The sequence below is a fragment of the Pecten maximus genome, chromosome 15 (genome assembly GCF_902652985.1).
Source record: "Pecten maximus chromosome 15, xPecMax1.1, whole genome shotgun sequence".
In the NCBI taxonomy this organism is placed as follows: Eukaryota; Metazoa; Mollusca; class Bivalvia; order Pectinida; family Pectinidae; genus Pecten; species Pecten maximus.
In genome coordinates, this window is record NC_047029.1 from 34546913 (window position 1) to 34573877 (window position 26965).

At 35.9% G+C, this 26965-nt stretch overlaps 1 protein-coding gene across 1 annotated transcript; it reads right to left on the reverse strand.

Moving 5' to 3' along the window:
• Positions 1-9313: 9313 nt before the first annotated feature.
• On the reverse strand, positions 9314-26704 carry LOC117343689 (polyribonucleotide 5'-hydroxyl-kinase Clp1-like). The gene is made up of 13 exons (XM_033906150.1): positions 26492-26704; positions 25769-25852; positions 22489-22602; positions 21961-22086; positions 21751-21864; positions 21094-21121; positions 19815-19985; positions 18959-19048; positions 15521-15621; positions 14487-14637; positions 12191-12271; positions 11053-11146; positions 9314-10860 (listed from the first exon to the last, which is right to left on the reverse strand). The coding sequence occupies exons 1-13, from the start codon at positions 26519-26521 to the stop codon at positions 10749-10751; spliced, it is 1296 nt and encodes a 431-aa protein (XP_033762041.1). The 5' UTR covers positions 26522-26704; the 3' UTR covers positions 9314-10748.
• Between the last annotated feature and the right edge of the window lie 261 nt (positions 26705-26965).

A 26965-nucleotide genomic window follows, 5' to 3' on the forward strand; every position in this document is an offset into this window, starting at 1 on the left:
GGTTTACCGTCTAGTTCATGTTACTGTAAAGTTTGTAAGTCAATTACTGGTTTACCGTCTAGTTCATGTTACTGTAAAGTTTGTAAGTCAATTACTGGTTTACCGTCTAGTTCATGTTACTGTAAAGTTTGTAAGTCAATTACTGGTTTACCGTCTAGTTCATGTTACCGTGAAGTTTGTAAGTCAATTACTGGTTACCGTCTAGTTCATGTGACTGTGAAGTTTGTCAATTACTGGTTTACTGTCTAGTTCATGTTACTGTAAAGTTTGTAAGTCAATTGCTGGTTTACCGTCTAGTTCATGTTACTGTAAAGTTTGTAAGTCAATTACTGGTTTACCGTCTAGTTCATGTTACTGTGAAGTGTGTAAGTCAATTACTGGTTTACCACTAACATAACATCGACCCTTGCTAGTCGGAGTCATGTAGGCGATAAAAAGTGATTGTTACTGTCAGCAAAAAAATTGGTTCTGTCATATGACAATTTAATTAAATAAGCTAAGGTTTCGAATAACATGTTATTACAAAAAATGTGTCCTGATTAATTTCACCTTTCATATGTTTACTGTTACCCTACAGGAGACATTTTCATTTTTGTGTGACTACATTAAACATGTGTGGCAATGTTCAAGGAAACCCTAAAACAAGCCCCTACCCATATAACCCCAATAAAATAGTTTATACCTATCCCTACTTTGGTATAAAACGGTGATTTTTTGTATTAGTACTCTCAATTCTACGTTTTGGTGGAGTTAAATAACACGGATGTCGTCCGAACAATTCCGATTATCCGCTTATATACTGCGAGGTGCTGGTAGATAGTAGTCAGAATCATTCTGACTATAGTAACGATACCTAAGTTGGTTATGATCGGATATGGGCTCTTTCGGATATTTTCGTGCGGGTTACTGCCCTTGACATAGGTTTTTTTTTTGGGGGGGGGGGGGGGGGGGGGGGGGGGGGAGTTACAAGGGAACACACGTCAGCTGAAAGGCCGCAAACCCGTCAATTAAATGAATAGATAAGGAAAATGTGATCAATTAAGTTTGAACTGTCCAAAATATTAGATACCATGTTATAACATAAATATAAGATACAATGTTATAACATAAATATAAGATACAATGTTTTAACATAAATATAAGATACAATGTTATAACATAAATATAAGATACAATGTCATTATATAAATATCAGATATAAGATAAGAACCTAGGTATAATTACAGCCGTTATGATGACATTAAAGCTACATGTTAAGATGACCCCTGACAACTTGTACCGACATGTACGCCTGTCAGCGTTGTCTACTAGCCTTAGGATATTTGTCTATAAGTTTTTGCGAGCGAATATTTCTGATAAAATATACTTTAAGATTATGCAATTTTGCTAATTTCTAAAATGATTCATTATAAGATTCATTGTAGGAGTAATGTACCACTCAATACACTTCATACATTTTACAACAATTGCTAAACAAGTTATATCAACTTACTAATATATTGGTTTGGTTTGTTTTTGTTTAACGTCCTATTAACAGCCAGTGTCATTTAAGGACGTGCCAGGTTTTGGAGGTGGAGGAAAGCCGGAGTACCCGGAGAAAAACCAGCGGCCTACGGTCAGTACCTGGCAAATGCCCCACGTAGGTTTTGAACTCGCAACTCAGAGGTGGAGGGCTAGTGATATAGTGTCGGTACACCTTAACCGCTCGGCCACCGCGGCCCGTATCAACTTATATTAATCGAGCGTGTGGGATCAGATGGAGAGAAGAAGGAGTATCCGATGAAAACCCACGTGGCCGGGCAGATGACACATAACGTTAAGTACCTTGGACTCTGTCACTCGGCTGACGGAACGTAATACATGTCTTTGGCTCTGTGGATAGAGCCGGGGTTATCATGTGATATCTGATAGCCAAAGGAGATACGGATATCACTCAACTATACAACATTTTGGTATATACATGAAGGACGCATAAAATCGTAAAATACTGGTATGAAGTGTGTGTCGGCTTTCCAAGGCAGTTCCCAGCCTTCCAAATGTCAGCTAAAGAGCCTACGAATAAAAAATATATAAAATAAAATAACAAACTTGTGAATTTATCAAGATGTAAACGGAATACCAATGCTTCCATCAGTAAGAATGATAAATATCAACATAGATTAGAAATTGGTGATCATGGTCCAGTCTAGCAGATGGTGTGAATTCCTGGATCGCAATGTAAGTACACCTACAATGTACGATCTTTCCTTTCGGATCAACATCACATAATGCATATGATACATTGTGCTTATCATGTATTTATGTGCATACCTATATATTAAGAAGAGGTTTGCGTAACAAATAATTTGACCAGTGCACGTGGTCTAAGCTGATTACGACTAACATTTTACCGGCATACTACTAAAACATGGTCTAGTATGGTCTCAATGGCTATTTATGTTATATACAAGTCTATAACCTATTTATCCCGATACGTTGATTAATTACTGCATGTCGTTTTAGATTTGTTAAAAATCGCGCTAATTAATGAACATGAATTTATACAATGAGCATCTCGAACAGTCGTGTTACGGTAACACGGTAACACGGTAATACGGTAACACGGTAACACGACTTGAATTGAATTGAGCAGCCATGGACATTTATGATTTCTATGGTGTTCCATTAGGGCCAAATTTCCAATATCGCTCTTTCTCTTCTAAACGCGAAGGAGCGAATGAGCGAAAACACAATGACGAAGGAATGAAGGAGCGAAGAAGCAAAGGAGCGAAAACACGATGGCGAAGGAGCGCACGAACTTCGCCGTTGTGTTTTGCACGAACTTCGCCGTTGTGTTTTCGCTCCTTCGCCATCGTGTTTTCGCTCCTTCGCTTCTTCGCGTTCGGAAGTTAAATCATTTAAACACATCATTTTCTCAATGTTAAATCAAAATAAAGATAATAAAAATTAAAAATAAACAAAAATGAAATAAAAATGAATAGATAAAATGTATTCTACACTGATTTGGCGTACTACTAATTAGAGACTTGCAAGTGAATACATAGTTAAAATCGAAAGGTCCCATCAGACTAATATAAAATAATTTTTAACCAGTTTCGAAACGAATTTAGCCTTTCCTATCATACTATCCGGTCATCAAAATGGCCCAGCGGAAGATTCAAAATTTCTCTGGAGGGAATTTCAAGTCCCTACCGCTAAATCAACCACCAGTTACATTAGAACAAGCTGAGTCACCGATCGAGCAACAAAATCTGACGTACCCAGACAAAGCTCAGTGCAATTTCACTGATGATTTCTTAAAAGCCTTGTTAATGGAAAATAATAAGGAATGTATTATGCATGGATAAGGAATTTCAATTTCCCCACGAAGCAAGTGTCAATATTATTAGATCCTGGTCATTCTATACCTATGAATTGATTAGTTTAAGAGTCCATATAAATACGTTTACTTACTGTAGTAAGACAAAGTAATGGACTAACTTCAATGTATAATGTTAATCTAAGCTTAGGCCTAAAGCTTATAATACTATACGTTAGCCTAGCTAGTGAAGTCTATGAAAAGGTAATGAAGTATGGGTATTATTGGACATGTGGAGTATATCGGAAAGAAATACAATGCATACATGTACTAATTGGATACATGAGTATGCATGTGCTTTAAATACCTACATATGTATTGCATACAACAACATAACCAAGCTTCTGTTGAAGCGACATTTTTCTAAATGTCCACATATCTATCACAGGGGCTTGGCACGATTTTCCAAATGATGGTCCATATATATATATATATATGTATAATAGTGATACTATAATACATATATATATATGGACTATCATTTGGAAAATCGTGCCAAGCCCCTGTGATATCTATATAATCATTTAATTAACATATAATTTGATGTTTTTATCACAATGTTTTTGTATGGAATTGCGTTATTTCCAAGCAAAACATAGTTATATGTCTACTTTGATTGTGCACATTTGGTAAATATTTACATTATGTGTGACAGTCTCCCATTACTCCTGTGTTAATTAAACCAGATGGTATTGATCACCGTATAAATGCAGCCCAGATCACATGACGTCACTTCCGTAGGGTTAAACAAATGTTTGGCAATGCGTTGAGGGTGAATCAAACCTAGCAAAGATTTCGACTTCGAACAATCGCGTAATTATGACGTCATTTTGGTGCTTTGGTGATCATAGTCACGCCGAGGCTTTGTATTACACATATATTTGAATGCAAACCAAGCACTACAATGAAATCGATCTGACATGTGCCGTTCTTTCAATTGAACAAACAGGTGAATAGCTGAACTTAAACCACATATTTAGCAAAGAGAAAATGAAGTTTAACGTATCTTAATGTAAATATAACAATTAAACGCTTGTTAGCATTGATCTTGCCAATAAATACAATCTACCAAGCATTTAATTGTTAAATCACACCCATATCCCGCATGTCTACGGTAAATTAATTGTCAAATTGTTTATATGCGAAGGAGCGAAAACACGACCGTGTTTCACTCCTTCGCCATCTTGTTTTCGCTCCTTCCGTCCTTCGTCATCGTGTTTTCGCTCCGTCGCGTTCAGGTTAGGTCGAAGGAGCGATATTGGAAAATTGGCCCAAATGGAACACCATAGATTTTAGATGTGTATAGTAATTTGACGTCCCTGAACCGCGTAAATTCGGAGTTATTGTTTTATTTCATTCTGAATTTAAAGACTACGGAGAGTTTTATGTATGCATTGTTTCAGAGTGACAGTTTTCTCTGTTTTTTCTTTGTAAAGTGCCCTCTCCTGACGCTACGCCCAGAATACAATGATTTTGTGTCGTGTGCATATGTCATAAAGTCGTGTTCGAACGTCTCATTGTTTGTTTCCGTATATAGTCACGTGACTTTGAACGGAGCATGTCAAACTCTTGTCTATATAAAGCTAAATTTGGTTATATCATCGGTTACAGACTTGTTAGTGTGCATGTGATAAATATCAAAACATCGCTTCGTAAAGGTAACAATTATTTTATTTTATTGTAGACCGACACTATTTATGTATTTATGTTGTATTTTATTGTTTTCATTATTTTTCTTCCTTTTGTTCCTATTTTGCTTGTTTTCCCTTTGTTAGATGTTTTATGCCACCTGCGAACTAATAAGGGATCACTTAAGGATGTATGTCTCTGTGATGTCAAACAATTCCTGTGTAAAGTTTTTTGACTCCAGTTTGATCGCTCAATTCGTGACTGTGTTGACATTTTAAATTTAGCAAGTTCATTTTTGCTGAACAGCTGTGTAATGTTCAATATAATGAAAATGATATGCAACAACACATAAAATTATACCTCTTTGATATTCTTTTTACATTTTTGGTGTAGCTGAACCACTTTGAGTGTTTTTATCCCGAAATGGTAAAAAATAACCCACATTTTCATGGGACAAAAACGAAGCACGCGGACCTCCAATTTTAATGGCTGTTTAGATAAAGAGAAAATTATTTTCATTTGAACTGTTAAATATTTCAAAAGGTTAATACCAGACATTTTCAATATGAAGCGTTAAAAATGTGATAAAGATGAAAATTGAGTTTTTAGAAATGAGAGTTAATGACAATGGTAAGAAGAATTATATATCTGTCCTCATTTTTGTGTTATGACTGGTCAAATATACCAATTCCACATAATATGCGATTTTAAGTGAATTTTGCTGTTTTGACCATGAACAAGACAAATCCTTCAAACTATCTTCATGTGTATTGTCAGATATGTAAGGACGCCGGCAGAGCTGACAACAAACATGAAATATATTTTATATTTTCTAATCCCCGTGTAACACGTCTCCTCTTACTGTCTGGTATATATAGGATTCTAATCCCCGTGTAACACGTCTCCTACTGTCTTGTATATATAGGATTCTAATCCCCGTGTAACACGTCTCCTACTGTCTGGTATATATAGGATTCTAATCCCCGTGTAACACGTCTCCTACTGTCTGGTATATATAGGATTCTAATCCCCGTGTAACACGTCTCCTCCTACTGTCTGGTATATATAGGATTCTAATCCCCGTGTAACACGTCTCCTACTGTCTTGTATATATAGGATTCTAATCCCCGTGTAACACGTCTCCTACTGTCTTGTATATATAGGATTCTAATCCCCGTGTAACACGTCTCCTACTGTCTGGTATATATAGGATTCTAATCCCCGTGTAACACGTCTCCTCCTACTGTCTGGTATATATAGGATTCTAATCCCCGTGTAACACGTCTCCTACTGTCTGGTATATATAGGATTCTAATCCCCGTGTAACACGTCTCCTACTGTCTGGTATATATAGGATTCTAATCCCCGTGTAACACGTCTCCTACTGTCTTGTATATATAGGATTCTAATCCCCGTGTAACACGTCTCCTCCTACTGTCTGGTATATATAGGATTCTAATCCCCGTGTAACACGTCTCCTACTGTCTGGTATATATAGGATTCTAATCCCCGTGTAACACGTCTCCTACTGTCTGGTATATATAGGATTCTAATCCCCGTGTAACACGTCTCCTACTGTCTGGTATATATAGGATTCTAATCCCCGTGTAACACGTCTCCTCCTACTGTCTGGTATATATAGGATTCTAATCCCCGTGTAACACGTCTCCTCCTACTGTCTGGTATATATAGGATTCTAATCCCCGTGTAACACGTCTCCTCCTACTGTCTGGTATATATAGGATTCTAATCCCCGTGTAACACGTCTCCTACTGTCTGGTATATATAGGATTCTAATCCCCGTGTAACACGTCTCCTCCTACTGTCTGGTATATATAGGATTCTAATCCCCGTATAACACGTCTCCTACTGTCTGGTATATATATATATAGGATTCTAATCCCATTGTAACATGTTTCAGATGAGAAGCCTTCTCCACCTCTTGGTCCAGCTGTCTGTGATAGCATTACTGGTTTTAGGTGTTGCCCATGCCACGTTTTTCAGAAGGAGACCTGGATGGTGGTATAATAATGGTGGTGAGTTGATCAAACAATCATATTATAACAGATGTATATTGTATATACATCTACTGAGCTACTAATTTATAATTGTAAATTAACAGTTTACGTAACTAGCCTGTTCTACTAGTCAATTAGATTGTTAGATATACATGCATGTGAGTTATAACACTTTTACACTGTCATGAATAATTGACGATGTCAATAAATATGTTTCATTACACGTTTATCTAAGTAGAGAAAAACATACCGTCCCAGTAGAAATTCACCTATCTTATGTAAAAATACATCTCAGATTATTCACCAATATATCCTCATAAGAAGTGTTATGTAGCAATGTGTTAATTCAAACATTAATCATTACGATCATGTCATAATTTTACTTTGACACACAGGAAATAACCTGAAGTTGTACCAAAATTGGGTCTTTCTGACCTACATTTTGACTTTTGACCTATATCAATGAAAAAACTCTTACCTTCTTCACTTCTTGTCACTGGAACTTCATACTTGGGACATCGGTTAACCAACATGATATGTCATGTATCAAAAGTAGGTCACTCTGCCATACATTTTGACCTACATCTGGTGTGTCGACTTATTTATGACGTCACAGGACAATTGCTTATATTCGTCATTGATACTGACAAGTATTACATAGAACTTTTGTTATTTAAGTGGTTGCTATGGAGCCATGAATATAAATACAAGGAATTTTGTTCTATGTAGTATTGTTAAATTATTCTAGCATGGACAAAAGTTTGTAGATGTATTATGTGAACACAACCCTATGGTTCAAAGGGCGGCAAACAAGCTTTCTTGTTAGGCTCTGATACCACAGGCGTCTCCATCTGGTTATCATTTATGAAAAAACAAAATTATCCCTTAATCTACTGTATCGATGATATAGTAAAATAGGGACCGAAATTTTTGCCACCAGTACAGACGCCTGTGCTTATATCCATTGGTTTTTCATGCTATATTTTCATTAAATTCAAATAAGGAAAGTCTTCTTCACATTAATATTTTTCACTGGAAGGTCACAAAACCATAATTTAACATTTGACATAATGTTGCTGACATTTTACAAGTGACCATTTTGACCGATGTGTTGTAGATAATGGGGACAATGGGTTTAATGGTGACAATGGAGATAATGGAGACAATGGCTTCCCAGGATGGCGATGGAACAACCAATGGAATGACTAATCAGCAGTGTTAACGAGGAACAAGATTTGATTAAACACCTAGCTGGTCGTTATTTGTTTTTATTCGTTTTTCATGATAAATTACATTATATATGACACTGAAAAGAGAATCACCAAACCTTTATAAGCTAGTGGGAATGTCCCATGTACAGTTTTGTGTACCTATAGACACTAAAACACACAAACAGCTTCCAAAAAGTATTTCTTGATAGTTGAGTAGGCTAGAAAATGTCTGTATGACAAGAATGCCCCTGCTGCCACTTAAACCGCAAAACCTCAGCAATTCCTAAGATTAGCTATAGCATTGGAACAAGATGGAAGAGACATGGTCAGCACTGCATCCCCCCCCCCGCCCCCCCCCCCAAAAAAAATCCGTTCATGGCGGGGACACAAAAATGAAAATCCAAACTCTATGACACTTAGTAGTAGCTACATACAATTAACCACAAAGGTATATTTTATAATAGATGATGTCGGACACATTGTACAATTCTATTAATATCCCAATGTAAGATCCGATGGTATATTCACAACAATAGAGATTTACACTAATATATATATATATCATTTACCTGCTGTTTCCAGTCATTTACAGATTGATGCATAAACTGGAAGCAGACCGTAAACATGTCCTAAGAGACTAAGCTTGTGCCCCCTCCCACTTACTACAAAGTCCACTTAAATTGACCATACTCGCAGATACAAAAGGACTGACCCTAGTCATACGCATGGTCTCCTGGTGTTTATGGTCAGATATCCACTGCTCCAAAGTCATCAACAGGTTGTGGTTTAGTGGAGTGTTTCAATTCTGAACCATCAGAGTTACTCCCCTTTGTTACACTTTGTCAGATTGGTAAAGCGATAGTATATAGGGGTCAAGAAAGGGTATTTCATGTTGAATACCATTGTTGGTTGAAAATTTATCAGCAGGTCTGGAGAATAGGTTTTTAACAATAAAAGAATCCAATTGCAAGCAGTTACATATGAAGTCAACCTGGATATTTAGATCAGATGGCTAAACAACTTCTGCTTAAAATATCATCAGAGCTTTGGATGTGCAGTCAAAAACAGAAAAACAAACAAAAAAAAGACACAATATGTAACTTAAAATAGTTGTTCTTTATTGAAAAATATATAACAACAAATATTACACAGACAGATCGACAATATTTAATGTTTCAGTTTTCATCCCTGTACATTTTATATATAAACATGCAGTGTTTCACTGTTTCTAAAAGATTCCACAGTTGTCTCAATGGCCGATACATACTTTACAGTGTTTCTTACACCTAGCATACATTTGTATTCAGATATATATCAGCAGGATATTGTGTGATATATGTATGGTCAGTAACATCAAATCATAATAATCTGTTACTTCACTGTATCCCATACTTACGCCACCAAATAAAAGTGAGCGGGGGGCAGTAGGGATATACCCCCCCCCCTTCCACCTCCCACTCCCTCCACCAATCAATAAAATCAAATCTGTTCAGGGGTTCATGGGATACCTTAGCATGTACACAATGTTTTTATTTTCGAATTTGTCAAATGTGACCTTTGACCTTTAATCTTAACCGTTGACAACCAAAATGTAATCAGGTGTAGAATCTGATGGTGAAATGTACTGGAGAAAATATCAACTGATACTCTCCATGAGATATCTTGTACACAAGGTTTTCATTTGAAAAGTAGTCAAGAGCGACCTTTAACCTTTAACCTTGACCAATGATCATGACCACCAATCTCTAATCAAATGAAGAACTTGATGGGGTGATGTTATGGGGTGATGTTATGGGGTGAAAATGAACTAAATCTGTCCAGGGGCTCATGAGATATCTTGTATATAGCTTTTTCAGGCATTTTTGGATGGACAATTACATGTCACACTTTATGAAGTGGGAGATGAACTAGAAATACTTTAGATATCACTGATCATCACAAGGTTTCATTAGGCACTGAAACATCATTGACAGTAGAAAGCTTCTATAGTCAGACTTAGAATCTGAATCTGTATAGATCTAGAACATTTTTTATTGACGAACTTAAAACTGTTTCTATAGTGACCATCACCACACCAACCTCTTAGAGGTTCTGACACTTTCTAGACAAAATGTTATAATTCAATAAAACCAATTTCAATGTTAAAAATGATGTTCATTTGATGACTTGTCTAACATTATAATCCTTAATATTTTGCAATAATATGGGTCAGTTCAGTAATGTTGATCAGTCATTTTATGGGCTTATTATACATCAACATGTCAAAGTTACATGTTAAGCTTTGAGGGCAGTATACCTGTTTCTATATACCACAGAACGTGTCTTGTGGTTATTCTACCCAGTAGTAGCTTGTATCACTGTAGACACAACCCAACTGTGATACACTATCTCAGAAGGGCGTGCTGGTTGGAAGGAATAACATGTATTAGTTGTGACTGAATGTGACTAGCTGACAGTCCACTCCACCAGGCTGACATGTTGGTTGTGTTAATCAGCTGGAATGTTTGTTTCTTCACAAATTCATGGCTGTGATCACTCAATATCCATAAACTGGATCTCAGACATGATCCAGATATTACGAGGTGGGGTGACGGCGGACGGAGACAGCGCTGTAAACATCTGCTTTTCCAAGTCGACACCAGTACTGAAATATGAATAACAGTGGTTTATATATATACCAGTACAGTCATATAACGGTGGTCAGACACCAGTACTGAAATATAAACAACAGTGGTTTATATATATACCGGCACAGTCATACACCGGTACAGTAATAAATATTCATAGATCAGCATTATTAAGATTGTTGGTCATAGTGGTTGCTATGGTAACTTACATGACAACATGTCCCAAAATGTTTGACTCCAGGATATTATCCTCCACTGTGTTAGCCATACTGATACTCAGGACATGATGTAAAAGGCTATTACCTGTTAATTACAGAAATGTACAGGTGTACATGTTACATCAAAGAAATGTACAGGTGTACATGTTACATCAAAGAAATGTACAGGTGTACATGTTACATCAAAGAAATATACAGGTGTACATGTTACATCAAAGAAATATACAGGTGTACATGTTACATCAAAGAAATATACAGGTGTACATGTTACATCAAAGAAATATACAGGTGTACATGTTACATCAAAGAAATGTACAGGTGTTTTATAACAAAAATATACAGGTGTTACATCATAGAAATAAATGTACAGGTATTACATCATAGAAATGTACAGGTAGTACTACATCACAGAAATATACAGGTGTTACATCACAGAAATGTACAGGTGTTACATCATAGAAAAATACAGGTGTTACATCACAGAAATATACAGGTGTTACATCACAGAAATATACAGGTGTTTTATTACAGAAATATACAGGTGTTACACCACAGAAATGCACAGCTGTTACATCACAGAAATATACAGGTGTTTCATCAACGAAATATACACGTTACTTATTAGAAATATGCAGGTGTTTTATTACAGAAATATACAGGTGTTACATCACAGAAATAATATGTGTTGCATCATAGAAATGTGCAGGTGCTACATCACAGAAATATACACGTTACTTTTCAGAAATATGCAGGTATTACATCACAGAAATGTACAGGTATTACATCACAGAAATATACAGGTGTTACATCACAGAAATGTACAGGTGTTTTATAACAGAATTGTACAGGTGTTACATCACAGAAGAAATGTACAGGTATTACATAACAGAAATGCACATCTACTGAAATTATGTTATAGAAATGTACAGACCTGTATCACACTTATATTAATCATAATATGCGAATATACTCTGTTTAAAAAATTTTTGGTTTCATAAATAAATAAATAACTTTATACTTATAAATAATTACTTATTATCAAAGACTTCATTAGGTGACTGGCTATCAAAGTGTTATTTAACATTTAGTACATGTAGACAAACAAGATTTTCCTGTGATAGAAACTTACTTGGTGTAACAGGCATGAGCTTCAGCATGTTGTCTTGTGACTTCATCCCCAAAGGTAGACAGGAGTCAGGCAGTGCTGGAGCTGTTTATAATATATAACAAAGCCTGTGTCACATGTATAAAGTATACCAAGGCCTTCGTCACATATATAAAATATACCAGGGCCTGTGTCATATATATAAAATATACCAAGGCCTGTGTTACATATATAAAATATACCAAGGCCTGTGTCATATATATAAAATATACCAGGGCCTGTGTCACATATATAAAATATACCAAGGCCTATGTCACATATATAAAATATACCAAGGCCTGTGTCACATCTATAAAATATACCAAGGCCAGTGTCACATGTATATAATATACCATGGCCTGTATCACATGTATATAATATACAAAGGCCTGTGTCACATATATAAAATATACCAAGGCCTGTGTCACATGTATAAAATATACCAAGGCCTGTGTCACATGTAAATAATATACCAGGGCCTGTGTTACATATATAAAATATACCAAGGCCTGTGTCACATGTATAAAATATACAAAGGCCTGTGTCACATATATAAAATATACCAAGGCCTGTGTCACATGTATAAAATATACCAAGGCCTGTGTCACATGTATATAATATACCAGGGCCTGTGTCACATATATAAAATATACCAAGGCCTGTGTCACATGTATAAAATATACCAAGGCCTGTGTCACATATATAAAATATACCAAGGCCTGTGTCACATATATAAAATATACCAAGGCCTGTGTCACATCTATAAAATATACCAAGGCCTGTGTCACATATATAAAATATACCAAGGCCTGTGTCACATATATAAAATATACCAAGGCCTGTGTCACATCTATAAAATATACCAAGGCCTGTGTCACATGTATAAAATATACCAAAGCCTGTGTCACATATATAAAATATACCAAGGCCTGTGTCACATGTATATAATATACCAAAGCCTGTGTCACATATATAAAATATACCAGGGCCTGTGTCACATATATAAAATATACCAAGGCCTGTGTCACATATATAAAATATACCAAGGCCTGTGTCACAGATATAAAATATACCAAGGCCTGTGTCACATGTATAAAATATACCAAGGCCTGTGTCACATCTATAAAATATACCAAGGCCTGTGTCACATATATAAAATATACCAAGGCCTGTGTCACATGTATAAAATATACCAAGGCCTGTGTCACATCTATAAAATATACCAAGGCCTGTGTCACATCTCTAAAATATACCAAGGCCTGTGTCACATGTATAAAATATACCAAGGCCTGTGTCACATATATAAAATATGCCAAGGCCTGTGTCACATCTATAAAATATACCAAAGCCTTCGTCACATATATAAAATATACCAGGGCCTTCGTCATATATATAAAATATACCAAGGCCTTCGTCACATATATAAAATATACCAGGGCCTTCGTCATATATATAAAATATACCAAGGCCTGTGTCACATCTATAAAATATACCAAAGCCTTCGTCACATATATAAAATATACCAAGGCCTTCGTCACATATATAAAATATACCAAGGCCTTCGTCACAAGACAATTGAAGAAGCATCAATTTAAAAGATCTTACATTAACTTCTCAAAATCTTCCTCTAGGTTTTGAACCTCAAAATAAAAAAATTCAAATTCACATCTTAACTATTGAGTGTGTTGAGGTGTTCATACTATATAATGCAGCTATAGTCCAGGTTTGGTTTGAATAATACTGCTACAATGTATATGTACCTTTTGAGAAACTGAGCTAATTGATACAAAACTTTTAAGTCCAGATTCCCAGTATCTCTAATTTCCAGAGTCACTGGTAAAAAAATTCTGAATTATATTTCGTAAATGAAAAGTGTGATAAATGTCAACTTTGTCATCTAACTGTTTATACATATACAATAATTGGTGAAAGATACACATTTTATACAAGGGATCCAATGTAAAAGTTTAAAGAAAAAAATAAGTCTCCCTTTTGCAACTTTTCATTACAGGTGAGGAAAAAAAAGCCTCTGTCTATCTTACAGAAAATTGAAAGGACCCCATTTCTTTCTGGAAGCTCCATTCAAATTATTCACAGGGACCCCATTTTATCTGAAAAGGACCCCATTTATGAAATGCCCAGTGCAAACCCGGCTTACATCTTTAACAAAAGAACATACAGTTTAAGTCTCGTTTCTATCTGGATAACACAAACAAATCCAAAAGAGAAATAAAATGTTTTTGTGCTTTAACATCAAACACCGGTTACATAAATGTTTTACCTCCTATTTTGTAAATCTTGACTTCGTTAAAGCTGATGTGTAGCGGATGAGGGTAAAAACTGTCTTTGTTGTCCTTGCGGAGACCATAGAAATACTCTCGCACCTTTGCGTCCCGATCATCTGCCCTGACACTGGAATTTCTCTCCACCACCTGCAGGAGACAGTAGACATTAACTAACATGTAGTGTACACGCTGATGAAACATCTGAAGGCTTTGAATTATCTACCTCTTACTGTTAATAATAAGCATTGTATAAGCCCGAGATGAAAATGGAAAATCTTAAGAACGGCTGAAATTTATTTCTTTAGTGGAAACTTTATGTGGAATTAGTCGTTTTTTGGAGAGCTAAAAAGGCTGAAATCAGCCAATTGGCTGAAGACTTTCATCTCTGTAAGACAAAGTATAACCAAAACTAGCTTTGTATTTGTATACTGTATGTGGTACAGAACTAGAACACTGATATGTCAGGGCACCGCAACATGTCAGTCTCTAAACCTAAGTGTTACAATTATACTGAATTTACTGCTTTGAATTTTGTGTGGTATTAACTTGTCACAATGTGGTGTTAGGAAGATCAACTACTGGACAGTGGACATTTAGATTGTCTGACCGGGCAAGAAGAATGAGAATGTGGGCAACTGTTAATGCCAAACCCTCATTATATGCTTGAAATATACAAATACGAGTACAAATGTACATGTTATACATTTTTTTAAAATATTTTGAATCTAAATTAGTTTAAGGGTTGACATAAGGTACACACAAACTTTCTCATAAAGCCCACATTGCTTGTCAGAGTTTATCATCAGGAGAAATTTTAGAATGTTTTACCTTCCATTCAGTATTTTTGACAATTTTTTTTCTGGTTCTATTCTATTTATAATAACAGCAGCCTTGATTTGACAATGAAGAGCCCTAATTCATGATTACAATGTACTTATATATTCTTTTCCATTGTTACATGTTTGTATCCTAACAAAATAAGGAAACAGGAACAGTTGGCCATAAATAGGAATAATATATAGGGACACACCCCTCCAGACTTGGGTAGAAGAAGGACCTCCACAAAGTCAGGCATATCCCGTTTAAGTTCCGTGTACAGTCGCTCCTGGTCCAACACGATTATAACATCAACTGTAAATAATCAAAACAGTTTGATTACTAGGAAAACATGTTCCTGAAAAGACCAATTAATTATAGCACCTCAAATATGATCTCATCATGTCTATAAATAGTTTTAATATGACCTCATCATATGTCTATAAATAGTTTAAATATGACCTCATCCTGTCTAAAAAAAGTTTAAATATGACCTCATCATAGGTCTATAAATAGTTTAAATATGACCTCATCATGTCTATAAATAGTATAAATATGACCTCATCATGTCTATAAATAGTTTAAATATGACATCATCATATGTCTATAAATAGTTTAAATATGACCTCATCATATGTCTATAAATAGTATAAATATGACCTCATCAAGTCTAAAAATAGTTTAAATATGACATCATCATGTCTATAAATAGTTTAAATATGACATCATCAAGTCCCAGTTTAAATATGACCTCATCATGTCTATAAATAGTATAAATATGACCTCATCATGTCTATAAATAGTTTAAATATGACATCATCATATGTCTATAAATAGTTTAAATATGACATCATCATGTCTATAAATAGTTAATAGTACAGCACAATCGTATTGTATACCCCTTTATCAATGCATAGCTGTTTAATTATCTTGTCAATATTTTGCAGTAAAAATGTAATAGTCTAAGAGTTAAGGATACTGAGAGTATACATGTAGATGTATACAGGAGGTCAATGGGCCTCAATGGTCACCAGAGTTTTAGAAGTATTCCATTCAAATTGACCCTTTTTGGCACCTTTAAACCCTTCCATCTACGAAGATTATTTCATTCTACCTTATTTGGGGTCGTGAGAAGAAGATTTCTGAACATTCAGTCAATTTTAACCTTTTTTTGTCCATCAGCTCCTGTGGGGTGGGGACCATATAATTGACAATTTTGTTTGACCTGTAATAAGCTTTCTGCAAAATTCCTTTGAAATTGTTACAAGGCAGGTTTCTGAGAAGAAATCCAAAATGGTAATTGTTTACGGACTCATGATGATGGACAAAAGGTGATTAAAATAGGACACTTGAGTATTGGTCTCTGGTGAAATCTTTTTTTTAAGAAAATGTTCTTCAACAGATACAATGTAAGTAAGTAGCCCAATGTGGGAGATGTTTAATATAACACAAATTGACATATATATCCAAAAATTGTTAGATTTAAGAGACATCAGATGAGATACATTACCACTATACTACAGTGACATCAGATGAGATACATTACCACTATACTACAGTGACATCAGATGAGATACATTACCACTATACTACAGTGACATCAGATGAGATACATTACCACTATACTACAGTGACATCAGATGATACATTACCACTATATACTACAGTAACATCAGATGATACATTACCACTATACTACAGTGACATCAGATGAGATACATTACCACTATACTACAGTGACATCAGATGAGATACATTACCACTATACTACAGTGACATCAGATGAGATACATTACCACTATACTACAATGACATCAGATGAGATACATTACCACTATACTACAGTGACATCAGATGATACATTACCACTATACTACAGTGACATCAAATGAGATACATTATCACTATACTACAGTGACATCAGATGATACATTACCACTATACTACAGTGACATCAGATGAGATACATTACCACTATACTACAGTGACATCAGATGATACATTACCACTATATACTACAGTGACATCAGATGACATACATTACCACTATACTAGTGACATCAGATGAGACACATTACCACTATACTACAGTGACATCAGATGAGATACATTACCACTATACTACAGTGACATCAGATGATACATTACCACTATACTACAGTGACATCAGATGAGATACATTACCACTATACTACAGTGACATCAGATCAGATACATTACCACTATACTACAGTGACATCAGATGAGATACATTACCACTATACTACAGTGACATCAGATGAGATACATTACCACTATACTACAGTGACATCAGATGATATACATTACCACTATACTAGTGACATCAGATGAGATACATTACCACTATACTACAGTGACATCAGATGATACATTACCACTATACTACAGTGACATCAGATGATACATTACCACTATACTACAGTGACATCAGATGAGATACATTACCACTATACTACAGTGACATCAGATGATACATTACCACTATACTACAGTGACATCAGATGATACATTACCACTATACTACGGTGACATCAGATGAGATACATTACCACTATACTACAGTGACATCAGATGAAATACATTACCACTATACTACAGTGACATCAGATGAGATACATTACCACTATACTACAGTGACATCAGATGATACATTACCACTATACTACAGTGACATCAGATGAGATACATTACCACTATACTATTGACATCAGATGAGACACATTACCACTATACTACAGTGACATCAGATGATACATTACCACTATACTACAGTGACATCAGATGATACATTACCACTATACTACAGTGACATCAGATGATACATTACCACTATACTAGTGACATCAGATGAGACACATTACCACTATACTACAGTGAAATCAGATGATACATTACCACTATACTAGTGACATCAGATGAGACACATTACCACTATACTACAGTGACATCAGATGATACATTACCACTATATACTACAGTGACATCAGATGAGATACATTACCACTATACTACAGTGACATCAGATGAGATACATTACCACTATACTACAGTGACATCAGATGAGACACATTACCACTATACTACAGTGACATCAGATGATACATTACCACTATACTACAGTGACATCAGATGAGATACATTACCACTATACTACAGTGAAATCAGATGAGATACATTACCACTATACTACAGTGACATCAGATGAGATACATTACCACTATACTACAGTGAAATCAGATGAGATACATTACCACTATACTACAGTGACATCAGATGAGATACATTACCACTATACTACAGTGACATCAGATGAGACACATTACCACTATACTAGTGACATCAGATGATATACATTACCACTATACTACAGTGAAATCAGATGAGATACATTACCACTATACTAGTGACATCAGATGAGACACATTACCACTATACTACAGTGACATCAGGTGATACATTACCACTACAGTATGTGACATCAGATGAGATACATTACCACTATACTACAGTGACATCAGATGATACATTACCACTATACTACAGTGACATCAGATGAGATACATTACCGCTATACTACAGTGACATCAGATGAGATGCATTACCACTATACTACAGTGTCTTTATAACTTACCTTCAAAGCAGCCAGCAGTGTGTTTCAGCATGTCATATCCACCTCCTCTCACCCAGCCCCCAGTGTTGATAATCACCCCACTAGCACAGCCTAAAACACATGTTCACAAACATGCACTGTTAAAACACAGTTAAATAAGGAGGATCTTTCAATAGAACTGCATAGCATATATATTTCGCACCTGATCAACGTCACATCCTGCAAAACTTCCATCTGCAGACAGATCAAGGATGGACAGACACACAGATCAATGATGGACAGACACACAGATCAATGATGGACAGACACAGATCAATGATGGACAGACACACAGATCAATGATGGACAGACACACAGATCAAGGATGGACAGACACACAGATCAAGGATGGACAGACAGACAGATCAAGGATGGACAGAAAGACAGATCAAGGATGGACAGACAGACAGATCAAGAATGGACAGGTAGACAGATCAAGGATGGACAGATAGACAGATCAAGGATGGACAGACAGACAGATCAAGGATGGACAGACAGACAGATCAAGGATGGACAGATAGACAGATCAAGGATGGGCAGACACGCAGATCAAGGATGGACAGACAGACAGATCAATGATGGACAGACACGCAGATCAAGGATGGACAGACAGACAGATCAATGATGGACAGACACGCAGATCAAGGATAGACAGACACACAGATCAAGGATGGACAGATAGACAGATCAAGGATGGACAGACACACAGATCGATGATGGACAGACACATAGATCAGGAATGGACAGAAAGATAGATCAAGGATAACATTGATTACAACTAACCACATCTGTGTGGAGGCACATTCCCCACAGGTCCAATTATTTCAGTATTTCTTACATTTCCTGCTCTGATCACACTTCTGGTTCACCGTGTCAGCCATCTTTGACACCAGCAGTTTGAAGAGCTGGATGTTCTGTGAAGGGGTGGCACTTCCAAAATGGAACACTAAGGGAGCATTAAGGTTGTATCCCTCCTCGATATCTGAAGGTCTCTCAACCACTATGCTGCCTACAACACACAACAGTCTTACAAATTATTAGTTGTCTCCTGAAGACAATTATAGTTACTCAGGGGCATGATTGTATACTGTACAGGATTTTACTGATATTTAGGAAACATTTTTACATAAAAAAACTTGGTTTGTTTTGTTTAACATTCTATTAACAGCCTGGGTCATTTAAGCCAGGTTTTGGAGGTGGAGGAAAGCCGGAGTACCCAGAGAAAAACCACCGGCCTACGGTCAGTACCTGGCAACTGCCCCACGTAGGTTTTGAACTCGCAGCCCAGAGGTGGAGGGCTAGTGATAAAGTGTCAGAACACCTTAACCACTCAGCCACTGCAGGCCCTCCACAGCATACAAAACAACATAGAATTTATCTTGATGCGCTGTTTTTATTTTTTTGTTATTAACTACCAAAATGTAGAATCTTTGACACAAACCAGAGGGATCGTGGTGTCAGTCATTGTAGGATGTTTACTGGTTATACACGTAGGTCTGATTTTATTTTTACTTTTACTTTTATTTCTGTTTTATTTTTCTGTACTTCTCTCATTTTTACACTTGATATTTGTCTTTTCTATCCACAATTTACATTTACCAACTGTACTACATGTATTCTTCTGATCTGACAGGACTCCTTGATAAGTCTAAAGTTTTGATGATATGCACAACTTGGGACTATGGGACATTCATGATATACTTGCTTAAAAATTGCAGTAACTATTTCCAGTCTAAATTCAAGATGACCCCCTGTTCGCCATTTTGTTTACCTGATCAGTCTCAAAATTGATCATGCTGAACATCTGTCATTCATTTTGTTTTTGTATCAGTCTCAAAATTGAACCTAGATATGAAATTTGATTTCAGAAAATCTATCCAATGCTTTCTTAGAAATATTGATAACAAACTTCACCTGTCAAGAATCAAAACGGCTACCAAGGCAATTTTACCTCCAGATTATTCTGATACTTCTAAAGATCAAGGGATAAAGAAGGATTTGTTACGGACAGATGATGGACCAGGAATGATGGTCAATTTGAACAGGATACAAGGTAAATGTATAAAAAACAAGCTGATAAAACAAAATTATCTTATTTTGTATAAAAGTCTACTTACCTATTGTTCCGGGGATAGAAATTTCTCCCTATAGGTAAACAAAAAGATATTGAAAGATAATGAGTAAAAAATACTGGTAAATAAAACAACAACAATTTTAAAATCTCTGAAGCATTATCATGAAAGTTAGATTGGTCTCAAGCTCAACCCGAACATGATCACTTAAGAGAGATTGCCTCTGGCCAAAGCCAAACATGCATGATCCTGAAGGGTAGATTGTCTCTGGCCAAAACCAAACAGCTGAAAATAGCTGTTGACCGTGGCTTTCTATACAAAATAAGGTATTTTAGTTTATTTCATAGAATTATAACAGAGGGAAATAAAAACATAAACTATTGCAGTTTATTTGAGAGTAAATTCTGAAACTGCCTTTTCAGCTCTGCATATCATGTTGGACATTTTCTGGTCCAGATGTGTTCTTGTGTTTAAACTAATCATATTTCACTTCATGATTTTACATGGTACACTTAGTACCAATCTAGATCTAGCTTTGAGAATGCTGAACAATACTTTCTTAAAACTAAGTTTGAATTTATAGGCATAATTAAAGAACTCCAAATTAAATTGTCTATGAATTTGAGGAAAGTGAAACAAGCTAAATTTGCAAGGCAGGTTGAAATCAAGAATATTCATATTATGAAAAGTTGTTGAATTTACCTGTCCTACATCCATGTCAACAAAGATCGGTGCACGTCCAAGTCTTGATGCGTAGTTGAGGAGCAGACGACACAGGGTACTTTTACCAACATCTGTAGGTCCTACCACCATAACCTGGCACAAATAAAACAGATTAAACTAGCAGTTGAGAAAAAAAATCTTGTTATTAACTAGAAATTTAAATTTGATAAAATGAACCCCATGTCATACCCTTGGTCCTCGTGTTTTCTCCTTCTCTGCCTTCTGTCTCATCTGTTCCAGGGCAGCGTGAGTGTTAATGTACATCACCATTGGGGTCTCCTTGGCGATGTATGCTACCTCAGTTTTACCTGATAGGTGATGCTGGTCAAGGAACACTAATTAAATTTACATAGTTACTTGGAATGGATTACACAATTTACACAACAAAACAATGGAATATGTAGTTCTAGGAAAACACAAACAGTAAATGGCATGAAAATACAAAGGAGTATTCATTTTAATAAGTGCTCCCTTCTACTTTTTATGGACCTTTAGTAAAACTGCACAATTTCCACAGCCAGATGTTTTTACACATTTTCACACACTCAAGCTGTCAAGTAACATATACAGTTGTAATACCCCTGGTATTAATACTGTCATGTATTAATGGTAAATATTGATTTAATTAATGTAATTATTTTTTCTTGTCTAATTTTGTTTCAGCAATATTTTATCAGGAATAATCTATAAATAGATCATATAAACAATAAAGGATATTTTGATGAGACACCCATGCCAGGTAAACACTGCTACTTTTGCACCCTCTTCAAATGTGATTTGTCTCCCTTTAGTAAGTTCTGCACCAAACACTTCAGCCATTCCTTCTAGAAGCTGTAAAACAAACAATTTCTTGCGTTTAGATCTATGCCTTATAACACAGCTACAGTGTTAACAGAATAAATGTCTTGATAAAGGATCAATCCCATATATATAAGAACAATATCAATATCTGTATGCAGCACTTATATATATATTTATACATATATATATAATTACTGTTTCAACTGATGCTCTATAACACAAAATAAAGTAAGCTAATGAACAGTAATATGTAAATGTAGGCCTTATATATAGCCTACATGTATATCCTGGGTCCACAGGCTCAATTTATTATATCTAAACATTACAGATTTGATTGAAGGAGACTCTGAGCCCCATGCCATGAACGTATAGTCCCCTGATCCCGAGTCATTCTCTATGATGCCATTGAACAGAGGATACTTACTGTCCTGTTAATGTCCTAAGTCTGAGTGTTTATTGCTAATTATTGTACATTGTATGTATACTTTGTGAAAATTGCTATATTGTCTAGTTAGGTTAAATGTATTGTCAAATGAATGTATTACAACAATATCAAATGTATTCTGTCTTTAGTATAAAATGTTGTAGATTTCTCAGTATCAACAGAACCACCACTGTTAGCTAGCAAATTGTAAGATACTGCTCACAGATATGATATATTTACATAATGTAGATTTATTTACAAATTAATGAAATAAAATTATCAAAATTGTCTTCCTTTTCAATTTCACCACGGTCATGATAATTTAAGTTTACAATTCAGTGTGACATACAATTTACACCAGTGACTTATTATAATTACTTTCAAAATGGCATCAAGCTGAATTATTAACAAGAGATCCCAGAGGGATCTTGGCGCCCACCATTGAATGATCTTCATAGGTTCCATGACAGATTGATCTTTTCTTTACTTTTCCCTTCATTTTACTTATCTGTGTAAATTCAGAAACAGCCCTCTATAGCTAGTACTTTTCAAACAAGGGGAAGCTATATATAAAATTTAAGATTTAGCGATAATGGCTGTCTGTCGACCATGTTGTTTTTGGATTGGTCCCAATATGCAAAACTAGGCACTGAGGGGAACATACATATGAAATTTGAGAAAGATCCCTTGAGTGCTTTCTGAGAAATAGCGATAACAAACTTCAATTGTCAAAATCCAAGATGGCTGCCTGTCGGCCATGTTGTTTTCTGATTAGTTTCAAAACGCAATATGCATAACTAGGCACCAAAGGGAACCTACATATGAAATTTGAGAAAGATCCCTTCATTACTTTCTGAGAAATAGTGATAACAAACTTCAATTGTCAAAATCCAAGATGGCTGCCTGTCGGCCAGGTTGTTTTCCGATTGGTCTCAAAATGCAATATGCATAACTAGGCAACAAGAGGAACCTACGTATGAAATTTGAGAAAGATCCCTTCATCACTTTCTCAGAAATAGCGATAACAAACTTCAATTGTCAAAATCCAAGATGGCTGCCTGTCGGCCATGTTGTTTTCAGATTGGTCTCAAAACGCAATATGCATAACTAGGCACCAAGGGAAACCTACATATGAAATTTGAGAAAGATCCATTCAGTACATTCTCAGAAATAGCGATAACAAACTTCAATTGTCAAAATCCAAGATGGCTGCCTGTCGGCCATGTTGTTTTCCGATTGGTCTCAAAACGCAATATGCATAACTAGGCACCAAGGGGAACCTTACATATGAAATTTGAGAAAGATCCCTTCAGTACTTTCTTAGAAATAGCGATAACAAACTTCAATTGTCAAAATCCAAGATGGCTGCCTGTCGGCCATTTTGTTTTCCGATTGGTCTCAAAATGCAATATGCATAACTAGGCACCAAGGGGAACCTACATATGAAATTTGAGAAAGATCCCTTCAGTACTTTCTTAGAAATAGCGATAAGAAACTTCAATTGTCAAAATCCAAGATGGCTGCCTGTCGGCCATGTTGTTTTCTGATTGGTCTCAAAATGCAATATGCATAACTAGATACCAAGTGGAACCTAAATATGAAATTTGAGAGAGATCCCTTCAGTACTTTCTGAGAAATAGCGATAACAAACTTCAATTGTCAAAATCCAAGATGGCTGCCTGTCGGCCATGTTATTTTCTGATTGGTCTCAAAATGCAATATGCATAACTAAGCACCAAAAGGAACCTACATATGAAATTTGAGAAAGATCCCTTCAGTACTTTCTGAGAAATAGCGATAACAAACTTCAATTGTCAAAATCCAAGATGGCTGCCTGTCGGCCATGTTGTTTTCCGATTTGTCTCAAAATGCAATATACATAACAAGGCACCAAGGGGAACCTACATATGAAATTTGAGAAAGATCCCTTCAGTACTTTCTGAGAAATAGCGATAACAAACTTCAATTGTCAAAATCCAAGATGGCTGCCTGTCGGCCATGTTGTTTTCCGATTGGTCTCAAAATGCAATATGCATAATTAGGCACCAAGGGGAACCTACATATGAAATTTGAGAAAGATCCCTTCAGTCCTTTCTGAGGATTAGCGATAACAAGAATTGTTTACGGACGGACGGAGGGACGGATTTTGATGATCTATCATTACTTTTGACTTTTTCTGTTTATGATCAAGATATTTTTTTCAATAAGTGACCCAAGGTGCCTGATTGCAGGCAATAATTTCAGTTTTATTTATAACTAAGTTATTGTTTTACCAAAGATATAATATATTGTAATGTGCACCGGGGGTACAACAATGCGGTCACGCATCATGTTGCTTAACTTCGGTACACCTGGCATCCTCAGCAAACACAACTGTCCCTCTGGCTGTTATAGTGGTGCCGCCTCATGACCAAACCGTTAATTCACCAACAAGTCTCCAGGAACATTGTGCTTCCCATGCTATCAGATGCCAGGTCCGTTAACCTTTGCTGCCACCAAATTAAATGTACTGTGCAACGGGGGTACAATGGAGTGGTGGTCCATCCAAGAGCTGATCATGACCATGCTCGAACAGACATGACACTCAACCACTAAGCCACAAAAGATAGCTATTGGACTATGTTTGTTTTTATTATTATTGTAGCTGAAATGCCCATATCCAAGAACCATCACAATATTATAACTCAGTTTATTCCAATGACCTGGTCACTGACTATTCTGTAGACTGGTGATAGCTATACAGTGATTCACACACCACAAGGAAACACTTACATCCAGTTGTACACTCGCACCAGAGCCAGTCTCCACTTCAAACCTAAGCTCTGAAACTGCCTCTAGCTTGTACTCCTCTGTTCGCTGAAAATAATATAAAATATACATTTACCTGCAGCTGGTATGTTTAAAAGTAAAAAATATATACAGGACATTATTTGACCACCTAGTGGTAGGATATTGGGCTCCATAGCGTATTCCATGTGCAAGCAAAAACAGGCTGAGAGACTTCCCTAATCTTGGAGCATGTGCTATATGTATGACCTTTGTTGGTGAAGACTTTTGGCCATGGGAGTATATGTAGTGTAAAAGGGAGAGTAAACTGTAGGTCACTTTACCAGTTCTAGCTAATTATAAATTTCCTTTAAGTGTAGTGGTACGATATACGTTTTGAGGATGGTAGTTTTGCCTTTGTTTGGATAGGATATTGTATCACACCTTCATATTATATATATGTGTGTGTACGTATATATATATATATTATTATATGAGAAAAGGAAAAAGGCACCGGGTGGTTTAGCGACTTCATATATATATATCCGGTCGCTGACCATTTGAGATGTCTTATATGTTTATTATTATCATTTAAACCAAATCATTTCAACCAAATAAATCTGTCTCTGTGATATCTAGTACGACTTGCTAAAATATACTGCTGTACAGTACAGTACCGCTAGCCCTAGTGCAAAACGTCAATGAAGTCATAGAAGATCGTAAACTTACCATACTAGCATCCTTTTTCTCCTCTGCCATCTTCGTATTTGGTTATAAATTAAATATTAGGGTATTGTCTTGTTGAATGAAGCTAATTTATGTTAACACTTTTGGTATCAAAGAATCATTTCGCGGACAAATTCTCAAAATGTTAATTTCACGTGTTAGCATTTTCGCTATTCTCCTTCCATCTTGGATTTCATACTCTCAAACCAGTTGTTGAACAAAAATCAATTATAAATGAGGACATAACATTGAATGCTTTATTAGGCTTTAAAAGAAAAAAAATGGTATAAACATGTATTCTTATATTATTTCAAAAGGGTTCATATTAGTTAAACGATTTTGAAAGTTCGATAATATATAATCTCTAAGCAGAAACCCATTTGGTAGTAGTCCTACAAATGTTTGTGTGGAGGTGAAGTCTTGTACGCTGACCCCGATCCCGACTCAATTCCCATTACAAAACTGTAAGCTTATATT